This window comes from Oryctolagus cuniculus, chromosome 14 (genome assembly GCF_051225735.1).
Source record: "Oryctolagus cuniculus isolate XC-2025 breed Fujian yellow rabbit chromosome 14, ASM5122573v1, whole genome shotgun sequence".
Taxonomy (NCBI): Eukaryota; Metazoa; Chordata; class Mammalia; order Lagomorpha; family Leporidae; genus Oryctolagus; species Oryctolagus cuniculus.
The window spans coordinates 43,091,079-43,113,496 of record NC_142880.1 but is presented as its reverse complement, the minus strand read 5'-3'; the positions used below and the strand labels follow the sequence as shown (position 1 = coordinate 43,113,496).

At 38.7% G+C, this 22,418-nt stretch overlaps 1 protein-coding gene across 3 annotated transcripts in view; it reads left to right on the top strand.

The window, feature by feature from the left end:
• DNAH5 (dynein axonemal heavy chain 5) overlaps positions 1 to 22,418 on the top strand; it is a 319,159-nt gene that overhangs the window by 139,201 nt on the left and 157,540 nt on the right. For all 3 annotated transcript variants that reach the window (XM_051853566.3, XM_089312625.1, XM_089312626.1), the window contains exons 23-31: positions 4,567 to 4,768; positions 5,263 to 5,498; positions 8,917 to 9,135; positions 10,171 to 10,233; positions 10,957 to 11,195; positions 11,872 to 12,112; positions 13,694 to 13,893; positions 17,070 to 17,223; positions 19,021 to 19,184. In XM_051853566.3, the coding sequence (XP_051709526.3) occupies positions 4,567 to 4,768; positions 5,263 to 5,498; positions 8,917 to 9,135; positions 10,171 to 10,233; positions 10,957 to 11,195; positions 11,872 to 12,112; positions 13,694 to 13,893; positions 17,070 to 17,223; positions 19,021 to 19,184 (1,718 nt within the window). The remainder of the gene's footprint in view (positions 1 to 4,566; positions 4,769 to 5,262; positions 5,499 to 8,916; positions 9,136 to 10,170; positions 10,234 to 10,956; positions 11,196 to 11,871; positions 12,113 to 13,693; positions 13,894 to 17,069; positions 17,224 to 19,020; positions 19,185 to 22,418) is intronic.

Sequence of the window (22,418 nt, the reverse complement as noted above, 5' to 3'; positions counted from 1 at the left end):
CAATTCAAAGAATATAACATAGTTCTAATGATCTGTGATTACTGTAAAATTTTACTTTATATGAGTAAAATGGATATATTTTCATTTATAACTCTTGCTTATATTCCTGCTGAACTATGGGCTTTTTACTTCTTGTTGAACTCTTTAATTAGTGGAACATGAAGCCTTTGGCTATAATGTAAATTAAAAATTGTTATCTCAAGGTTAAAAAAGAAAGGGAGAGGGAGGAAGGGAAGTATCATTAAATTCATAGAGTTATATTTTTTGTTTTTTGATAACAATTGTTCAAACTGGTGTGGGATGATATCTCATTGTGGTTTTGAATTTCATGACGGCTAGTGATACTGAGCATTTTTTTTTTTTTTTATTTTTTGACAGGCAGAGTGGACAGTGAGAGAGAGAGACAGAGAGAAAGGTCTTCCTTTGCCGTTGGTTCACCCTCCAATGGCCGCTGCGGCTAGAGTGCTGTGGCCGGCGCACCGCGCTGATCCGATGGCAGGAGACAGATACTTATCCTGGTCTCCCATGGGGTGCAGGGCCCAAGCACTTGGGCCATCCTCCACTGCACTCCCTGGCCACAGCAGAGAGCTGGCCTGGAAGAGGGGCAACCGGGACAGAATCCGGTGCCCTGACTGGGACTAGAACCCGGTGTGCCAGCACCACAAGGCGGAGGATTAGCCTAGTGAGCCATGGCGCCGGCCACTGAGCATTTTTAAAATATATTTGTCTCCAATTTGTATTTCTTCTTTTAAGAAATGTCTATTCAGATGCTTTGCTCATTTCTTGACTGGCTTGTTCTTTCATTGATGAATTTTTGAGTTCATTACATATTCTGTACATTAATCCTTTGTCAGATGAATAGTTTTCAAGTATTTTTCCCATTCTGTTTGTTGTCTCTGCACTCTGTTTATTGATTTTTTTTTTTGACAGGCAGAGTTAGACAGTGAGAGAGAGAGACAGAGAGAAAGGTCTTCCTTCCGTTGGTTCACTCCCCAAATCTCCGCTACGGCCGGTGCGCTGCGCTGATCCAAAGCCAGGAGCCAGGTGCTTCCTCCTGGTTTCCCATGGTGGTGCAGGGCCCAAGCACTTGGGCCATCCCCCACTGCACTCCCGGGCCACAGCAGAGAGCTAGACTGGAAGAGGAGCAACTGGGACAGAATCCGGCGCCCCAACTGGGACTAGAACCCGGGGTGCTGGTGCTGCAGGTGGAGGATTAGCCTAGTGAGCTGCGGCGCCGGCCCTGTTTATTGATTTTTTTTACTTTGTTCTGAAGAAGTTGTTAGGGTAAATTCTTAATATTGTAAACTCTTGGATGTTGAAAGAGCTCAGAATTCTGGAATTCTGTCTATATCAGGAGTTTTCAATAATTTGAGATTCATGCTCCAAACTGTCTTAAAATTATGAATATATCTGTGTGATATTTCAATACATTCCTGGAATGCATGTCAACATCATACAGATCTATTCATAAGTGTATTTGTTAATACAAATTATTTGTTGATGATATGATTATCTACCAAGTAAATCCAAGAGGCTAATCTGAATGAAATTATGGTCTGATGAGAGTTAAATTCATTGTCAATTGAAAGATAATTGCAGGCATGTTTCTGAAAATTCTCCTGTTTTGCAAAGTTGCACATTAATATAGGAATATGAGAAAAACAGAGTTGAGTCATATATTCAGAATTGAGACAATTTTGTAAGCACAGTAGTAACAGAAACAATAATAATCATAGTAAAAATTTAAAAGTAGCAATCATAGAAAAATATTCACATGTTCAGTAATACCACAGTAATTATAGAACTTTATAAAAGTGTGAAAACAGTTTGGTGGAAGGTGGTACAAGGAGCAGTTGTGGGTGCTAAGTGGAAACAATGATAAAATATAAAGAAATCAGGTATGCAAAGAACATTCTCAAGAGAAAGTCATGACCACATTGATCCAAAAAGGACTGATTAGTGGGGGCATGGCACACAGGACTGCTCTCCTGTGGTTTCCTACTGTAGCTGGTGCAAAACAAAATGCTGGGATATATAACATTTCATAACGTGATCTCCTCTTAAATGGACTCCATCCCCTATTTACCAATGGTGGGTGAGCCATTTCTTAAAGAGGCACAATTGGTAGCAAACTAGACTGTTTTATTAAAGAATAATTTTTTTAATTCATAAAAATATTTTTAATTAATTTATTTTATTTTTTAAACTTTTATTTAATGAATATAAATTTCCAAAGTACAGCTTATGGATTACAATGGCTTCCCCCCCATACCATCCCTCCCACCTGCAACCCTCCCCTTTCCTACTCCCTCTCCCCTTCCATTCACATCATGATTCATTTTTGATTCTCTTTATATACAGAAGATCAGTTTAGCATACATTAAGTAAAGATTTCAACAGTTTGCTCCCACACAGAAACATAAAGTGAAAAATACTGTTTGAGTACTAGTTATAGCATTAAATCTCAATGTACAGCACACTAAGGACAAAGGTCCTACATGAGGAGTAAGTGCACAGTGACTCCTGTTGTTGACTTAACAAATTGACACTCTTGTTTATGGCCTCAGTAATCACCCTAGGCTCTTGTCATGAGCTGCCAAGGCTATGGAAGCCCCCTGAGTTCACCGACTCTGATCATATTTAGACAAGGCCATGGTCAAAGTGGAAGTTCTCTCCTCCCTTCAGAGAAAGGTACCTCCTTCTTTGATGACCCGTTCTTTCCACTGGGATCTCACTTGCGGAGATCTTTCATTTAGTTTTTTTTTTTCCCCCCAGAGTGTCTTGGCTTTCCATGCCTGAAATACTCTCATGGGCTCTTCAGCCGGATCTGCATGCCTTAAGGGCTGATTCTGAGGCCAGAATGCTGTTTAGGACATCTGCCATTCTATGGGTCTGCTGTGTATCTCACTTCCCATATTGGATCATTCTCTCCCTTTTTTATTCTATCAGCTAGTATTTGCAGACACTATTCTTGTTTATGTGATCCCTTTGGTTCTTAGTCCTATCATTATGATCAATTGTGAACAGAAATTGATCATTTGGACTAGGGAGATGGCATTGGTACATGCCACCTTGATGGGATTGAATTGGAATCCCCTGGTATGTTTCTAACTCTACCGTTTGAGAATAAATTTTTAAAACTTGAATACCACCCATGTCCAGTTACAGAAATAGTAAAAAATAATTTGGAGAATGGGTAATTCTTTATAACCCTAGTCTCTTCCATTGAGTAGTGATCTTTTGTTTAGTTTTGCTTTGTTTTGTTTTGTTTTCTTTCCCTTCATACTATTTGCTGAACTCCTCTACTTAGAGTAGGGCTAACTATATGATCACTAAGTGAAGCGATAATATTTCATTGTAAAAATTAAGAATGGGAATCAGGTGGAGGGAAGCGTTGAAAGGTGGCCAAGAGGGAGAGGAAACCTCACTTTGTTTCTAAATCTGTATATATGAAATATATAAAATTTGTATAATTTAAATAAAATAAAATATTCAAAACATCATAGTAGAAAATAATAAGAATATCATTGTAAAACATTAGGAACATATATAATGAGAAATGTGTGGGATCTCTCTGAAGATTACTGTAAAATTTAAGGGAATTTTTGAAAAAGATTGGAAGATATGAACATGTGTATAATGTTACAGTATTATACAGATGTTAATTCTTTTCCAATAAATACACATTTTAAGCCATTCCATGAAATCTTCCATTGGGATTTGATGCTGGCTATCTTCTGTTTGCCTCTTCACCCTATGACTTTCTGAACTTAGCCAACATGTCAATAGGTTCCCATTGATACTTCCAGTGGGTTCAAACAATGAAGAATCTTGGAGGAGATCTGGGGAAGGGGTGGAGTGATCTCACAGTTATTTTCCTTATAATCCCAGTCCTGTGGTATGTTTTTTTTAAAGATTTTTATTTATTTGAGAGGTAAAGTTATAGACAGTGAGAGGAAGAGACAGAGAGAGAGGTCTTCTTTCTGTTGCTTCACTCCCCAGATGGCCACAACGGCCGGAGCTGCACTGATCTGAAGCCAGGAACCAGGTGCTTCTTCCCGGTCTCCCACATGGGTGCAGGGGCCCAAGGACTTGGGCCATCTTTTACTGCTTTCCCAGGCCATAGCAGAGAAATGGATTGGAAGAGGAGCAGCCAGGACTAGAACCAGCACCCATATGGGATGCCGGCGCCGCAGGCAGAGGATTAACCTACTGAGCCATGGCGCCGGCTCCTGGTATGATCTTAAACTGGTTTTCAACCTATGGTCTGGTGCTAATAATGATGGCCCTGTACACAAGGGTCTTTGTGGACTCTTTTTCTTCTAGTTTCTGCTTCTCTCCCTTAGATCAGGGATGCTGACACTGAAACTATTGCTGGCCCTGAATTCATGTCCACACCATTATTCAGAGTCTAAGTTCAGTGGCATTTCCAACTAAGCACATAGTTCACTAAGCATTTTTGTAAATCTATGGGAGCCACTAGCAATTGGGAAATATTCACTTCTGTCAGGATAGCTTTTCCAATTCTTTCTTCTCAACACAAATTTGTTGTTATTTCTCTTCTAGGAAGTTATTACATCAATGGACTGTTTCAAAAGCTATAATCACATTTGGCAAAAGGAGAAAGAAGAAACCATTAGGACATTTATCATGAACAATCCCTTGCTTTCTGAGTTTGAATCCCAGATTCTCTATTTCCAGAACCTAGAGCAGGAGATTAATGCAGAGCCTGAGTACATCTCTGTGGGTTCCATTGCTCTGTATACAGGTTGGTTCCTTTTCTCTCAGTCACATCAATTCAACAGGGTTGCTTTGATTCTTTACCTAGACTAGTATCCCAGTGAATTCTAGCTCTCTTAAAGATTGATCGTGTTTTAATTATTTATTCTGCAGTATTTTGCATGCTTTGTGGCTAACCCTTGAAAAACAAAGGCCAATTCAGAGAAAAGGCATGAGTCTGTTATACTTTGAATTAAAACTTTATTTACCAACTGACAATAATAAACTTTGAGTCTTATCTTGGAAAGTTTTGATAGTATAACTTTTTTTCCTTGGCATTTTGTTGTTGGCATTTGAATGGTTATGACAAACAAGTTTTATAAAATGAACAAGTAAGGAAAAATGTTTCCGTTTCCAGTTTGCATTTTCATGGCTAGAGGGTAGTAAACTGTGAAGTAAGTACTATTAGTGAGCAATGTTCCTGTGTCTTTTCCCACTGGCTCAGGGTCTTCAAACTGAACTCTGGGCATTTGTGTTTTACAGCTGACTTGAAGTTTGCTCTGACTGCTGAGACAAAAGCCTGGATGGTTGTCATAGGGCGTCACTGTAATAAAAAATACAGGAATGAGATGGAAAACATTTTTACCCTTGTTGAAGAATTCAGTAAGAAACTGAATCGTCCAATTAAAGACCTAGATGATATTCGGATTGCAATGGCAACGCTGAAAGAAATCCGGGAGCAGCAAATCTTCATTGACTTTCAAGTGGGACCTATTGAGGTAACTGATTCTTACCTGGTCACTGCAGAAATAAGCCTACATAATGGATGATAAAATCTGAAGTGTTGGCCAGGTCTGGACTAGTGTGACAAATGGGTACTAAATCTAAGAGCCATGATTTCAGCAGTAGTGATGCCTAACACTTAACTTATGGGAGGTCTTCCAGGGTCCAATCCTCATCCTTAACATGTTACTTAAAGATCACAAGAGCAGAACCTGAGATGAGAGTGTCTATACAAGTGATTGATTGACAAGTGCTCATTGGAAAAGGGGACTGAAGGGAACAGGAACCTGGTCTCAGCCATACATTGATCTCAGCCTGATCCGTGGGAAACTCAATAACATGAATGGAACCACACAATTGGCCTAGCTTGAGGCCAGGGGTATTGCTCAGGGATTATGGACTATCATCTCCCCGTGACGAGACTGCCATCCATCTGAGGACAATTTTCGAAGGAAGGGAGCAGCTGTGGTTCTTACAGCCAACACCAAGAGGTGATGGATAGGAATGCCATCTGATGAACAGGAGCTGGATGGGCATCAACAGCGTTCATACATAACTCATTTCATCCTACAACAGCCCTTGCTTTCTATATAAGGAGACTGAGGGCTAATGAAGTCACGCATCTTGGTCAGTGTGGCATATCACTTTTTTAAAAAAATTACTTATTTATTTGAAAGTCAGAGTTACAGAGAGAGGAAAGGCAGAGAGAAAGAGAGAGGTCTTCCATCTGATGGTTCACTCCCCAATTGGCTGCAATGGCCACTGCTGTGCCGATCTGAAGCCAGGAACCAGGAGCTTCTTCCAGGTCTCTGACATAGGTGCAGGGGCCCAAGGACTTGGGCCATCTTCTATTGTTTTCCCAGGCCATGGCAGAGAGCTATATTGGAAGTGAAGCAGCCGGTACTCGAACCAGTGCCCATATGGGATGCTGGCACTTCAGGCCAGGGCATTAACCTGCTGCACCACAGCACTGGCCCCACACCACTTTTGTTTTTATATTGCCTGATACTATTTTATTAACAGATGAAAATGTCTTATCAGAAGTGGTTCACTATACAAAGGGTCTTTTAAAAGTTCATGAAAATGTGTATTATGAAAAAGCCATGCATGGATTTCAAAGTATTTTTGTAAAAAAAAAAAACCCACTTAATTGTTTGCCATGAACTTTGTGAAGAACTGTTGTAATAATTCTTTGAAGTGAAACTAGTATAATTGTAACATTGAAGAAATTCCAGATGTAAAGATGTCATCTCTCTGTTTCATCTTAATTCAAATACTTGGACTTAGACTCTGATGGTAAGGATCAGACTATAGCCTCACAGTTTCTGAGTCCCTCTTTGAATTTTGAAAAGCTTCTTTTTCTTTTAAGCTGGAAATGTTTTATTTAAGGTATACAAACTTCATGCAATTCATAAGTACAAATTTAGGAACAGTGATTCTTCCCACCCTACCCTCCCTCCCACCTTTACTCCTAACCCTTCTTTCTCCTCCCTCTCCTATTCCCATTCTTATTTTCTACTAAGATATATTTTTAATTAACTTTATGCACATAAGACTAATCATACACTAAGTAAAGAGTTTAACAAATAGTATGAAGACAAAAAACTGTTACTCAACAGTTGAGAGAAGGACTGTTCAAAGTCATTGCATCTCAAAGTATCAATTTCATTTCTATAGATTACCTTTTAGGTACTCTATTAGTTGCCAAAGATCAGGGAGAACATATGGTATTTGTCTTTTTTGGGACTGGCTTATTTCACAAAGTATAATATTTTCCAGTTGCATTTATTTTGTTGTGAAAAACAGGATTACATCATTTTTTTTTACCACTGTGTAGCATTCCATAGTGTACATATCCCATGGGATTGTGGGTAAAGCTTCCGCTTGCAGTTCTGGCATTCCATATGGGTGCCTGTTCAAGTCCTGGTTGCTTCAATTCCAATCCAGCTCCCTGCTAATGCACCTGGGAAAGTAGTTGATGATGGCCCAAATCCTTGGGCCCCTGCATCCATGTGGGAGACATGGAAGAAGCTCCTGGTTCCTCGTTATGGATCGGCCAAGCTCTGGCCATAGCTGCCATTTGGGGAGTGAACCAGTGGATAGAAGACCTCTCCCTTTCTCCGCCTCTGCCTCTCTCTAACTTTGCCTTTCAAATAAATAAGTAAATAAATAAAACTAAAAAAGAGAAAAGTTTCACATTACTGTGGAAATGGTATATATTGTCACATGTTTGTTGTGTTGGGCCAGGGGAATCACTGGTTCCATCATGCTTTTTTTTTTTAGCATTGAAACATCACAGAGCTCTTTCTTTGTGCAGGCTGAGGGGAGATCCTTGAGTTTGAAGAGGAGGTGCAGTAACTGATAATCTTGTTTTCTCCTACCTGGGAGTTAAGATAACATTAGAGAAAAAGGGTCAGTATCAAAATATGACCTTTATTACTGGTAGAACTTACTTGAGAGACTTGAATTAGTATACTTCTCCTTCTTCCTAGACAGGTGTGTTTGCATGTGTGTAGATGATGCACATGCACATGCACACACACACACACACACACACTATGGGTTTGTGAGTAGGAAATCCCAGGAATGTCATACTACAACATCCATCAGAGGCAACACTGGAAAACTACAAATGGCTCTGTTGCCCTGATCCTAATTGTGGTACTAAGGTGCAGACCACATGCATATCTCTATGGAGAAAGAAGGAAGAAAGGGAGGGGCACTGGGCTATGTTTTCCTAAATCAGTAGTTTCCCCCTCCCAAGTCAACGATCATATTACTCATTCCACCTCTATGAGGAGAAGCAATGGTGAGAAGAGAGGACATGAATGCTTAGGGAAAACCCTTTCTCATGAAAACCAAACTCTGCCTGATTTTAAATTTTAGCCATAAGAGTGATCCAAGATTTTTTCATGCTAAAGCCAATTACCTGGCCCAAACTTTGATCACAAGCACCCTGTTTTGTCTCAAAATTGAAACTTCTTGTCAACAAAGTGAAGTAGGACTGAATTAAAAACCCTGATTTATTTCATTATTCTCATATTAGGAGGCAAATTGCTTTATGTTTTTAATTTATGTAATTACACAGTCTTCAAATATAATTTGGGAGTCTGAGAAAAGATATCTTTTATTTGCAAAATGGTTTATGTTTTTCAAAATCCATTTAAAATTATAGTTTTTGATACAAAGTTCCTGTGAAACACCTAGAGAATTTTCTTATCTTACAGATGAGGAAACAAAAGCTGAGTGGCTTGGCTGCTCATTTAAACTCTTGCAGTTTTCAAGTGAAATAACTTGAATTCCCAGAGTAGTTTCACTGTCTTTCTGGCTCTCCAATCTAATGCTTTAATAAATGACCATGTGTGGATTTCTTCATCTGACTGGCAGAGATTAAGTTTTTCTTCTTTTGTGTAGGAATCTTATGCTCTGCTTAATAAATATGGACTTCTAATAGCAAAGGAAGAGATGGACAAAGTTGATACTCTGCATTATGCATGGGAAAAACTTCTGGCCCGTGCCAGTGAAGTACAGAATGAATTGGTCTCACTGCAGCCCAGTTTCAGAAAAGAACTTATTAGCACTGTAGAAGTCTTCCTGCAGGACTGTCACCAGTTTTATCTGGACTATGATTTGGTATGACTCTGGCTTTCTCTGTGTGTGTTTCCAGAATTTAATAGACTATGCAGATTATTATTGTTATTTAAAAATCTTGTCAAATTCCATGAAATTTCCTAAGAATTTCATAGGAATGGGCATTTTACTTTCATGACAGCAAAGACTTTTTCTTTCATAATCACTTTCCCTTAGAGTTCATACAGAACAATTTCAGCAGAAAATGAGGGATTTAAAATATCTGTTCCTATGATACCATTGATCTCTATGGAAGCTGTTGATTGTACAGTCCCCCTTTCCACAGCATTCCCTAATTCCACAAATAACAGAGCTCCCAGCCTGTGCCGGGTGCTGTCCTTGGTGCTGATGAGACAGTGCTAGACCAGACAGATGTTGCTCAGCCCCAGCTGTGTTCATCTTTTAATTATACTGATGGTTTTCAGGGAAGAATCACCTAGTGGGAACATGTTGCGTAAATAAATCCATTTAGAGTCTTAATGTGTTGCAGAATGGGACTATGTAGAATATATAATATAATTTGTACCTATAAACTAGTAGCAAAACAAAGCACAGAACTAAGAAAGTTAGGAGATTGGATCCATGTACTAACTTCATGGATGAAGAAACATAGAAATCCAGATGATTAAGGTGTTCTAATATGGAGAAACCTGGTTGTAATATTGACACTTTTTTCAAAAAGATATTAGAATGGCAAGATCTGTAAGTTATCAGATATACATGTTTTAGTTCAAAATTAAACATTATGAACACTTTTCATTGATCCATCTTTGCCTGTGTCACCTAAAAGGTAAATAGTAGTAAATATTTTTAATTTTCAAAATTTCTTAACTTTTGAAAGTTGTGGCATTAGCCTGATTTTTTAAACTTGAAAAATATTTCCAAATAAGTTCCTGAGGCCTTTTTTAGAAATGAAAAACTTTTTCCTATTATATTGTATGACATGGATAGAGACTAACTTTAATATTCAGATACTTTGTGTTCATGATATCTGTATGCAAACATTTTGTCTTATGTTATGTCAACCTTTTGCTTTAGAATGGTCCAATGGCTAGCGGCTTGAAACCACAGGAAGCCAATGATAGGCTTATCATATTTCAGGTAATCTTTTTGGTTTTTATGATCTGCTAAATAGTGAAAACCTTATTATATTTTAAATGCATATATACTTTCTTTTACAAAGAGAAATGTTTATTGCAGAATATATAATTTTACTTTTAAAAGTATGATTTGGTATGGTTACAATTAGAGATGTCTTCTAGGAATTATTTATTACCACTTAGTACTGCTGTTTGCATGTGTCCAGAGATCATACATGCTTACTTGTTTGCCAAGATTTTCTTTTCTTTTATTTTTTAAGAAATAGCTATTTATTTGGAAGGCAGAGTGACACACAGATATGTATATGTATATTTATATGTATATATATATATATATATAGAGAGAGAGAGAGAGAGAGAGAGGGAGAGAGGGAGGGAGAGATATTGGTCTTCCCTCCAATGGTATATTGCCCAAATGCCAGTGACAGCTAGGCCTGGGCCAGGCAGATGCCGGGATCCAGGAACTCCATCCAGTTATCCCATGCAGGTGGCAGAAATCCAAGTATTTGGGCCATTTGTTGCTTCCCAGGCACATTAACAGGAAGTTGTATTGGAAGCACTGAGTAGCTAGGACTAAAACTGGTACTCTGGTATGGGAGGCAGACACCCCAACTGGTAGTTTAACCCTTTAGGTCATAATTCCCACCAATGATGTTTTATTTGCACTTATATATTTGTTTATGTACGAATCATTCTCAAGTGATGTCACTTGTGTTTATAATAGAATCAATTTGATAACATCTACCGGAAATATATCACCTATACTGGAGGAGAAGAACTTTTTGGCCTTCCTGTTACACAGTATCCTCAGCTTCTTGAAATAAAGAAGCAACTAAATCTTCTTCAGAAAATATACAGTCTGTATAACAGTGTCATAGAAACTGTAAACAGTTATCACGATGTTCTTTGGTCAGAAGTGAATATTGAAAAAATTAACAGTGAACTGTTAGAGTTCCAGAACAGGTGAGAATTTAAATGTTTAGACCCCCCCCCCCCCACCGAGCTGTTTAACTTAAGATGCTGTCTTCTTTGACGTGCTGCCAAGGTATTTTTCACTCCAGATGTTTTGCAGTACATCTTGCTGCATTGTTGCTGTCTGTTGACATCATCCTTGTCAACAGCTTTCACTAATGACCCCCATGTGTACATGGTGAGACAGGAACATCCTTTAAACCTGGATGCGTGTCTTCAGGGGCTTTCCTGAAGCTCAGGGGGTGTTGCTGTTTACATTGTACTTATCAAACATTTCAAGTTTGAGTTAGATGATTTCCTGGAATGAAAGAAAGACCACAATGATTATTTTTAACATTGTTTTAAGTGTTGAATACAATGAAGATGGGGGGTCATTCATTGTATATTTTGGCTGAAAGTCTGAAAGTTGCCTATAATGTCTCCATCTGGGTAATTGTGAGAGGACAATGGAAAAATGATTACTATCTGGGAGAAGCAATGTCCTGTAATATGAAATTTCCCTTATGAGTCACTGTATTATATCAACATATAGCTGGGGTGAGGAAATTAAAAAATGAGAAGAGTATTTGAAGAGACTGTTTCTGACCCAAATGCTAGCAGTCAGTCTGGGACATGAGAGGGCTGGGCTCGGAACAGAGTGGCCGCTTACACTGGTTTCCCTGTATAGGTGTCGGAAGCTGCCCAGGGCCCTGAAGGACTGGCAGGCTTTCTTGGACCTGAAGAAGATGATCGATGATTTCAGCGAGTGTTGCCCACTGCTGGAGTACATGGCCAGTAAGGCCATGATGGAGCGGCACTGGCAGAGGATAGCTGCCATCACTGGGCACAGTCTGGATGTGGGGAGTGAAACCTTTAAGTTAAGGAATATCATGGAGGCCCCTCTTCTGAAATACAAAGAAGAAATAGAGGTAAAATTGATAGATGTCATGAAGTACTGGAATATGAGAAAGTCTCAGGGGTTTATTTTAGAACATTCCTATGTATGGAATGTTGAATAAATTATTTGAGGACAATTGAAACTCATTTCCTGGCATTCAGCATTAATTCCTCAACAAATATTTGTCAAGCACCTACTATGGGACAGGTTCTGTGTTGGAGACATAAAGATGCATTTCTGCATTCAGAGGCCATTAAATAATTAGTTCAGTTAAATAATCATACAAATAAAGGTATGCTTATACAATGTGGTAAGTATGATTGAAAGAAAATCATGCTGCTCCATGAGAGCCTGTGGGGTTGACTTGTCTGAGGGTGCTAAAGATAGGAAAGTCTAGGGTGAAGGTGCAGGGCTAGCTGGGTGCAGGGAGTGTGGTCCTGTGGTGAGGGCAAGGGGCCTGGAAAGTGCAAAGAAGGAAGATGAACGTCACATGTCAAGGGTGCAAAGTGTGAATGGGGAACTAGAAGACAAGCCATGCTGGAGTGTGGAAGATGGGTAGGCAAGACACAGATGAAGCCAGGGAGGTAGATTGGGCCAAGAGCATGTTAACACTTTTAATCTTCAAAACAACAGGAAATAACTGGGAAAACCAGTATAGAGGCCCAGGCAAGAGATAATGTTTGTTGGAGTTAGTGGGGTTGAAGAGGAGGAAAAATATTCAAGGGATTTTTTTAGGAAATGCAATTGGCCAAAATTTGATGATGAAGGAAACATTGTAAGAGAGAGATGGGGAGAGGTAAGGATGAACTCTATAGATTTCTTGTAGAGTGGTCTGGATGGATGATGGTGCAAATCACAGAGACTATTAGAAAGGATCAGATAAGGTGATGAGATACAAAGATCATGAACTTGATTTCAGGCATGAATTTCACATTTAACAGATGTGTTTGGGGTTTGCTTGGAGCTGTAAAAAGTTACTGAATTCTTGGGCACAGATGAGCTCACACAGAGAGAATGGAGTGTGAGAAAGAATGAGGGTGTAGGCAGTGCTAGACTAATGGTCCAGAAGATGAGGCTTCAGAGGGACTGGAGAAGTTACCAGTGAGATTGGGAAAAAATCATGGCTTTCATTTGACTTGAGGTAAATGAGGACAACACTAAAACTTCAGCCTGTGGATAAACTTTCAAAAATTTCAACAGTTATTACATACCTCTTCTGTCATCTTTCTGGAACAGTTTGCTGGGAAGTTTATAATAAGTTTCTATTTTATTTAACTATTTTTTATCTCCATTTTTGATCCTACATCTAAGTCTACATACACATATGCCATATGTTGTGTTGAATTTAAGATCTGAAAATATACATGTTTATACATACAAGGGGATCTTCAAAACATTCACAGAAAGTGCATGTTATGATAAGACTATGCACGGTTTTCAAAACTTTTTGGCACCAAAATAAACTTATCTTTTAGTTTCACTTTCCATGAAGTCTTTGAAGTCCCCTTGTACACGTGAAATAATAGTGAAGACAAGATCTCTGCTAAACCTAGACCATTAAAGAAGGATGTGTGACTTCATGTAACAGAATGAGAGCTTGCTGTTTTGTTAGGACATCTGTATCAGCGCAGTGAAAGAAAGAGACATCGAACAAAAGCTAAAGCAAGTGATTCATGAATGGGACAACAAAACATTCACATTTGGTGGCTTTAAAACCCGTGGAGAACTCCTCCTGCGAGGAGACAGCACCTCAGAAATCATTGCTAACATGGAGGACAGCTTGATGTTGCTGGGTTCCCTACTGAGCAACAGGTGAGGAGACCATCTATCCTTTCCTTAGATTTGATAACCATAACAAACATTTTCAAGGGAAATTAATAAAAAAGCCTGGTACCATTTATTCCAAGTTGAAAATATTTTCTTTTTTTAAAGATTTATTTATTTATTTTGAGCGGCAGGGTTACAGACAGAGAGAGGGAGAGACACAGAGAGAGGTCTTTCATCTGCTGGTCACTTCCCAAATGGCTGCAATGGCCAGAGATGGGTTGATCCAAAGCCAGGAGCCAGGAGCTTCTTTCAGGAATGTAGGGGCCCATGCTTGGGCCATCTTCCACTGCTTTCCCAGGCCATTCATTAGCAGAGAGCTGGATTGGAAGTGGGGCAGCCGGGACTCAAACCGGTACCCATATGGGATGCTGATGGCACAGGCAGAAGCTTAACCTACTATGTGACAATACTGGCCCCTAAAATACTTGTTTTAACTTCAGCCTTTGGTGCAGAATGTGTAACACTGGTTTTATTTCATCATTCTGTGTTTGTGGTATGTATTTGAGAAGTCAATTGGACCCAATAATGTGACATATAGTTAATCACTTAGATCTTGCTAAACATTTCAACTTTGTCACTGACAAGCTTCACTGCACAGCTAACAGCTCAACAGATCCCAGATTCCTGGGGGGGGGGGCATTATTCTGAGTTCCAGAATAATCATTGTGTGAGAAAACTTTTTGCCAACATCTGTGAACTAGAAACTCTTATTTGGGTACGTATTTGATTTAAACAATGAATCAGAATGGAGAATGAAGTTAACTCATAGATAGGAGAGACCTGGCATAGGCTGATAGCTGTCTAATGCTTGCTTTTGACATGCTCAACAAAATCATCACATTTGGAGATGCCAACCACAGACTCATGAATTTACGTTTCTTTCATTTATTGCTTTTCTTTTTCTTTTTCCAAAATAATCTTTTGTACACTAGGATCTTCTCAAATATGCAGTAATTGTGTAGAATGTGAATATCCTCATGATACAAATTAATTGTGCTAGTTTAGCTTTAAAATATCACTTGTTTCTCTGTATCAATACTTGTAGAGAGTACTACCTACTTATTACTGCCTCAATAAAACTTCATCTTCTTTCCATTTACTTGGTATGCCTAAGTGAGTTAATATGAGATATAAAATTAGGTCTTGGAGACTTAGACTGTTGGTAAGACTGAGTTTGGATTTCCCAGGATTTGATGAATTTTAATGAACCTGCTTACTATTCATACCTAACCAGAATGAAGGATAAATGAACAATAACCCACATTAGGAAGGTAGAAAAGGCACACATATGAATTAAATAAAAATTGTCTGCATTAGAGACCAAGAAAATTTACTTCCCAATGGCTTCTAGTCTATCAACTGGATTATAAATATTTTTATTGAGCATCTATTATGTGCATTTATTGGTGCCATGAGTGGAACACTGAGTATAAAGTTCTCTGTTTCTATGGAACTACATTCTAGTGAAAAATACAAAAAACTCAGAATTTGAGAGCATTGAAGCAACTTGGTTAACAGTGATTAACATGGTAGTTAAAATAGTATTCATTAATGTGACTAATATTAATGAACTAATATTCAAGTCCATATTATGTAGGGCTAGAGGAATGAATGAAGAGATAAGAAAGAGAAGAGGAAAAATAATGGCATGCTGTAAACTCATTTAGCATTAAATTTGCCCATACCACATTCAAAATCGCCTGTGCAATACCAAAATTTCTGTGTGTCTCATGTAAAAGCAGTGAATGCTTCAGGGTGAATGGGGGCTGCATCACACCAAGAAAAACGCAAGCTTCACTGCTATCTGCATCACTCTTCTGTCATTACTAGGTGTGACCTTCCTTTACACTCAAGGCTGTTTCTCACATCTCATGTAGAAGAAGCGTGGATTTTAGCCTTCACTTCACACAAGATAAACTCAGGAACATCTGAAAACCCCAATGCCTGGGCCACTTCTCACACATATGATTGGGACCCCAGCTTGCATCAATAACATCTAATGCTTGTTTATGCTTCCAAAATACAGCCAAATTTGAGAACTATTGGTGTGGAGCTTAAACTATATGTTGTTGCAAAGGAGGCTGGGGAATTCAGGGTTTTATGGGAGCAGACATAAACACATTTAATTGGGATTGAATATATAAAGAAGGAGGAAAAAAGGACATTGGGAGGCTGCTGGCAGTCTCTGTCTCAAGGGCCAAAAGGGAACTATAGATCAACCATGAAAGAGGCAGCAAAGTGACTGTTGGGTGTACAAGTCTCTATACATAAGGCCTTTTACACATATGTGCACAAATCTGAGTGAGTTGGACATAGGTGAGTGGAAAGTAAGAGAGAACAAGACTTGGCTGGCGCTGTGGCTCACTAGGCTAATCCTCTGCCTGCGGCGCCGGCATCCCAGGTTCTAGTTCCGGTCAGGGTGCAGGATTCTGTCCCAGTTGCTCCTCTTTCAGTCCAGCTCTCTGCTGTGGCCTGGGTGTGCAGTGGAGGATGGCCTAAGTCCTTGGGCCCTGCATCCGCATAGGAGACCAGGAGGAAGCACCTGGCTCCTGCCTTTGGATCAGCGTGGTGCGCTGGCCGCAGCGCGCCAGCCACAGCGGCCATTGTGGGGTGAATCAACGGAAAAGGAAGACCTTTCTATCTGTCCTCTCTCACTGTCCACTCTGCCTGTCTAAAAAAAAAAGAAAAAGACACTGAAGAGTCAGATATTATTGTATTTGAATATTGTATTAATTGTCTATTCCTACCAACGACTCTATACTTGCTCCATATATGAAAAACTGGAGACTCAAGGAACAGGCACAGAAGCCCTGGAGAGAGATTATTATTCTCTTGAATGTAGCAACAGTGACTAGAATGATTAAACTATGGAAGATGGGTGGAATCAAGTCTAGGGCCTGATTTGTTCCTTAGATTGCTGGTTTTTTCCCCTCTTTCCATGCTCTGGATGAAAAGGGGAAAAAGTTAGACTAAAAATTCCTAATAAGTTGTGATAAATAAATCACATAGTAGCATAATTTAAAAACCCAACAACATAATCAAATTTGTAAAAAAAATCAAGAGGTTGAAAATGAAGATTTTAAAAGCTTCTTTAATTTGAAAATAGCAACAACATTAGGACAGAAAATAACACAGCATACGTAACATATTTCTTATTTTAGGTACAATATGCCCTTCAAAGCTCAGATTCAAAAATGGGTGCAGTACCTTTCCAACTCGACAGACATCATCGAGAACTGGATGACAGTGCAAAACTTGTGGATTTATTTAGAAGCCGTCTTTGTGGGAGGGGACATTGCCAAGCAGTTGCCCAAGGTTTTGGAATTTTCTTTATGATTTCATCAAGTTTCTCAATTGAAGGAGTTTCTAAGAATGGATAATTTTTAAAAAATGCAGTAGTATTTTAATCTCTATTAAATTTATCCTCCAAATCTTTTTGTTGATGCTGTTACTAGTCAAAGGGAGTGTGAGATTGTTGAAAGGAAAGGGGTCACACTCAGTAAGAATCCTGCAAAATTGTGAGGTGTGATAGGAAACAGAGGGTTAACAAAACAAAGAAGATATGCCGGTATAAACCATATGCTTTTTCCCACAATTTGAAGGTAGAAATTGAAACAGTGTAGAATTATGGCATAGTTATCTTGACAATGGTAGGATAATTTGTTATTCCACTACTGACATTTTTAAATAATGCACACTATACAATATACCCAATTATATCTGTGCTGTCAAATTGAGGGGTGGAAATCTGAAGGAAAAAAAATCTCCAAAACAAAAAGGGCTTCTTCTCAAGATTTTGAGTGTATTTTTCTCATCAAATTATAAGCCTCTTACTAGGTATGTCTAGAGTATATTTTGAGATTTCCAAAATACATTTTAACCAAATCTCAAGAATTCTTATTCAATTACTTTAAGTTGTTTGCAAGATTATATCACTTTAACAATATAGCTGAGTTTTAGAAGCATAATTGAGTATTCTCTTCACTTGTTTCCTAACTTTCTTTTTGCTTAGTTTTTAGTTTAATTATAGAAGATTGATCTGTTATCTAGTTATAATGCAGACCATTTTTTTTGACTGACAGTGAATTTTAAGTTTTTTTTTTTAAATTTTGCTTTTGTATTTGTACTGGTTTTTTGCTTGATGAGTACAAAAAGAATTTAACATTGAACTTAATAATAGAAACTTTCACATAGACTATACCAGGAGCTAAGTGGAGTTTTTTGCTGACATATTTGATAGTATATCCTTATTGGTAACATATAGAAAGCTTTAGGGAGAAAATTAAAAAAAAAAGTATATTGCTACTTTCCACTTTTGCAATATACTCCAGTATATTGCATTTCTACTTTTTTCTGAAAAAATCTTTTTGAAACCTTTTGCAATATTAAAATTATACTGGAATCAATTTTGTATTCTTATTGAAATTGTTTTCTGAATACACAAACAACCTAATGTTCATGTTGAAAACCTGAAAGTAGAAAATTCACTCCATTTAGAGGTACCCATGAAAACTGTTTAGAGTTTCCTTGCCTCACAAGTTATGTTATATTGTATTGCTATTTTTCTGTGTTTAAAAGTATTTATTTGATAGAGAGGGAACACATTTCCATCTGCAGATTCAGTCCCCTGAATGCCTACAACATCCAGGACTGAGTCTGGGCTGAAGCTGGGAGTCAGGAACTCATTGCAGGTTTCCCATGTGGCTGGCAGCAACCCAATTACTGGAGCCATTATAGCTACCTTTCAGGATCTGCATTGGCAAGAAGTTTGAGGCAGGACCCAGAGCTGGAAACTGAACGTAGCTGCTCTGGTGTGGGATGTTGGTACCTTAACTGCTGTGTTAATTGCTAAGCTAAATGCCTACCTCTTTATCTGTCTTGTTTTTAGTGAGCATAATGGGAGAACCAGGATTGAACTAAAGATTCTTGATTAGTAAAGTGAGTGATATAGTTCAAGAGGCTCAAGGAGAATTAAATAGGATATATGTGATATTAGGCATATAAATGTGGGTCTCGACTTGTTGGAACTCTGGCTTCAGCTGGGGGTGTGTGAGATCCTCTCCTCTTCAGATTGCAGGTATGTTTAAGCAGTTTGTTACCTGATTCTTATAGGAGGCCAAGCGCTTTTCCAATATTGATAAATCTTGGGTGAAGATCATGACTCGGGCACATGAAATGCCAAATGTGGTTCAGTGTTGTGTTGGAGATGAGACCATGGGACAGCTATTACCACACTTGCTGGACCAGTTGGAAATATGCCAGAAATCCCTTACTGGGTAAGTTCTGTAGCTTTTCAAACTCTCAGTATCCTAGAGGTGAAAGGGAGAGACTAGCTAACAGTCAAATTTATCTTCTTTTTCTAAGACTTAATTCATGGATAAAACTGCTATACAAATAAAACTGCTAATGTAGAGCCTTACAGTCTCCCCATACACTTACCAGCTATGTCCTGATGTTGGACGTATAGGACTTCAGGCTGCTTCCACCACTGAAATAAGACCTTGTAAACATTCTTATAGTCCCTGCTTTTAAAAGTTATTCTTGTGTTCCCCCTAAATAAACATCTGTCAGACCAAAATAGTTCATTATACTCATTATATAAAACAGTGTATGCATATAAGTGGTTAGGATTACAGAGAAGTGAGTAGCTAATGTAAATCTGTCACACACACACACAAACTATGCACACATGTGTGTAGGTTTGGTAAATTTTGAGGATCATACATTTTATTGTTTTTTTCTTTACCTACTCAAAATCATAAAGTAGAAATAGATTAAATGACAATATTCTAAGTGTGTATTGCCATACCACATTTTTTTTTTTTAACAGGCAGAGTGGACAGTGAGAGAGAGAGAGAGAAAGGTCTTCCTTTGCCGTTGGTTCACCCTCCAATGGCCGCCGCGGCCGGCGCGCTGCGCTGATCCGATGGCAGGAGCCAGGAGCCAGGTGCTTTTCCTGGTCTCCCATGGGGTGCAGGGCCCAAGCACCTGGGCCATCCTCCACTGCACTCCCTGGCCACAGCAGAGAGCTGGCCTGGAAGAGAGGCAACCGGGACAGAATCCGGCGCCCCAACCGGGACTAGAACCCGGTGTGCGGCAGGCGGAGGATTAGCCTAGTGAGCCGCGGCGCCGGCCGCCATACCACATTTATTCTAAGCATTCAACTTAAATATTAATCTCCTTGCCCAACTCTGGAAGACAGATGACCTTGTCTCATTTATTTGACTCATGTCTCTGTGATCTGTAACAGTTTCCTGTGACTAAGAAGTTTTTCCTATGCGTTGATGAACCCAGACTAGTCATCTAAGTCAGGCTGCCCTTGTAGACACAGGTGATGCTTAAAATACTGGTCTTTGAATAGCACTTTGGAAGGATCCTTGTGAAGGGAATATAGGTTATCAAACTTCAACAAAAAAGTGACTAAACTAAAAATAAAAGAAATACCAGTATGATAACATGTAAGTAATATGAAGTATTTATTTTTGGCTGTCCCAAAAGTTTTGATATAGTGATTGAGAAATAATAAATTGATGAGAAAATTAAGGTCAAAGGAAAAGAAGGGATAGCAATGATAGTAAAATTGGTACAGAAAAAACTATAAATAAACCTCAGATTTAGAGATCAAAAGTACTTCTTAGGGATAAAAGAAGAGAGTTAGTCAATTAGGTATACTTTTCATAGGCTCCAAAATTATAAAGTACTGTTTGTATAGGAAAACATCACTTTTTTTTCTGTCCTTGAATCCATACTGTGAAAGAAGTTCTATTGTGTATCGTATTAAATTCTGAGCAGGGTCCTCACCTACTTTCTTTTCATGGTATAAGTCAAGCACGTGCTTTTCTAAAGGAATGACTCCATTCAGGGAAACAAGGGAATGGGATGACTGCATATGCTTCAACACATCTTTCATGAATATCTTTTAAATATCCATGTTGGTGGGAGGTGTTGGACCACATGAAATGTGAGCGTTTTAAACCCTGATAAGAATCCAGAGGATACATATTCTTCACTTCTGGTTTAAGGTTAATCTGTAAACTCTGGGATTCAGTTGAGGATATTTCGAGGTTTTTATCTGCGTAGGACAACTGAAGAATCTAAATAAGACTGTGCCTAAATGCATATCTATCATATTAACTATGGAGATGGTTTGGTAGCAGCTAGGGGTAGGGACAGATTTTTCCTTAGCAAATGTTTTCAAGTTTATTTTGGGTGGTGGGTATACTAAAGGCCTAGTCTACAGAGTATTGGCATAATTTGATAACTTTCCTTTTGAGGATCATGCTAAGCAGGCAGAATAAACCCTGAGATCATAGCCAATGCAGAATCATTGTCATCTTTTCTTCTTTAATGAAAACCACATGCAAGTGATCCCTCCAAAATACATTTTCAGAAAAAGACTCTCAGATATTAATACTTTGGTCTGCTTTATAAAATTGTTAGGTCAAGTTATGTGACCATTGAAGGATGTTTGACAAAGAGAAGGATTTTTGTTTTTCATGCTTTGCTATAATGATGATTATTTAGCATGTTGTCTCAGACCACACTAAGGGTTCTTGAACGTCAACCTGACATGATGATAAGCTCTTCACCAGCATCAGGACAGAGGGAAAGAGGATAGGGGGTTTACAATGTTTCCAGGGTTCCAGGGTTCTTCTCAGAAGGACTGAGGAGCAGGGATTGTTGGATCATATATGGGTTCTGAAAATCACACCAGTGTTCTACCTACCGCTGGGCTTTTAACTTTTTAAACTTTCTCTCTTTTCTTTATCTGCCACCATAAGGAGACACACACACACACACACACACACACACATCACCTCAGCTTTTCTTTTGTTGTTTTAATTCTCTTCTTTTATTATGGACTTATTCTACTCTATTACTTCACATTTTGGCATTGCAGTTTCTCAGAACAGCATCAGAAAAGGCTACTGTGAGGATAACAAATAAGGAGTAGGCATTGGGTATCTGCTTTTGTCCCACCTCCTCTTAGAGAGCAGGCTCAATGCTTTTCACACTGAAAGTAAATAAATCCTATTGCCGTAACATATCCTGTGCAGCAAATTTTCCTGACCATCCTATGGGTGTTGGAGAGGATGATTACCACTCACACACCAAGGCTTGTCTAGATCATCACTGTAGATATGGTCATTTCTTCTCCAGATTCCTCACTAACTATGAACCTCCCTTTCTATCTCCTCTTCTTCGCCTCTTTCTGAAGAAAGGTCTGAGGAATCTAGCTCTTGCCTCACTCTAGGCATTGTACTCAGCAAAACCTGCCCAGCACTGGACTCAACATGGACGTTGAGCATGTCTTCCTTGCATGCACTAGAAGATGGTAGGTTCTGACCCATGTGATTCTACAGTAAAATCTTTATTTTCCTAGCATGAGAATTCTGCTGCTGTGAAATAAGAATGTTTCCTCATAATTTTACATAAGAAACAAGTAGGTAATACAAATGACAAGGAAAGAATAGAAATGAAAAAAACCAAGTGAATCTAAAGTTTAAAGA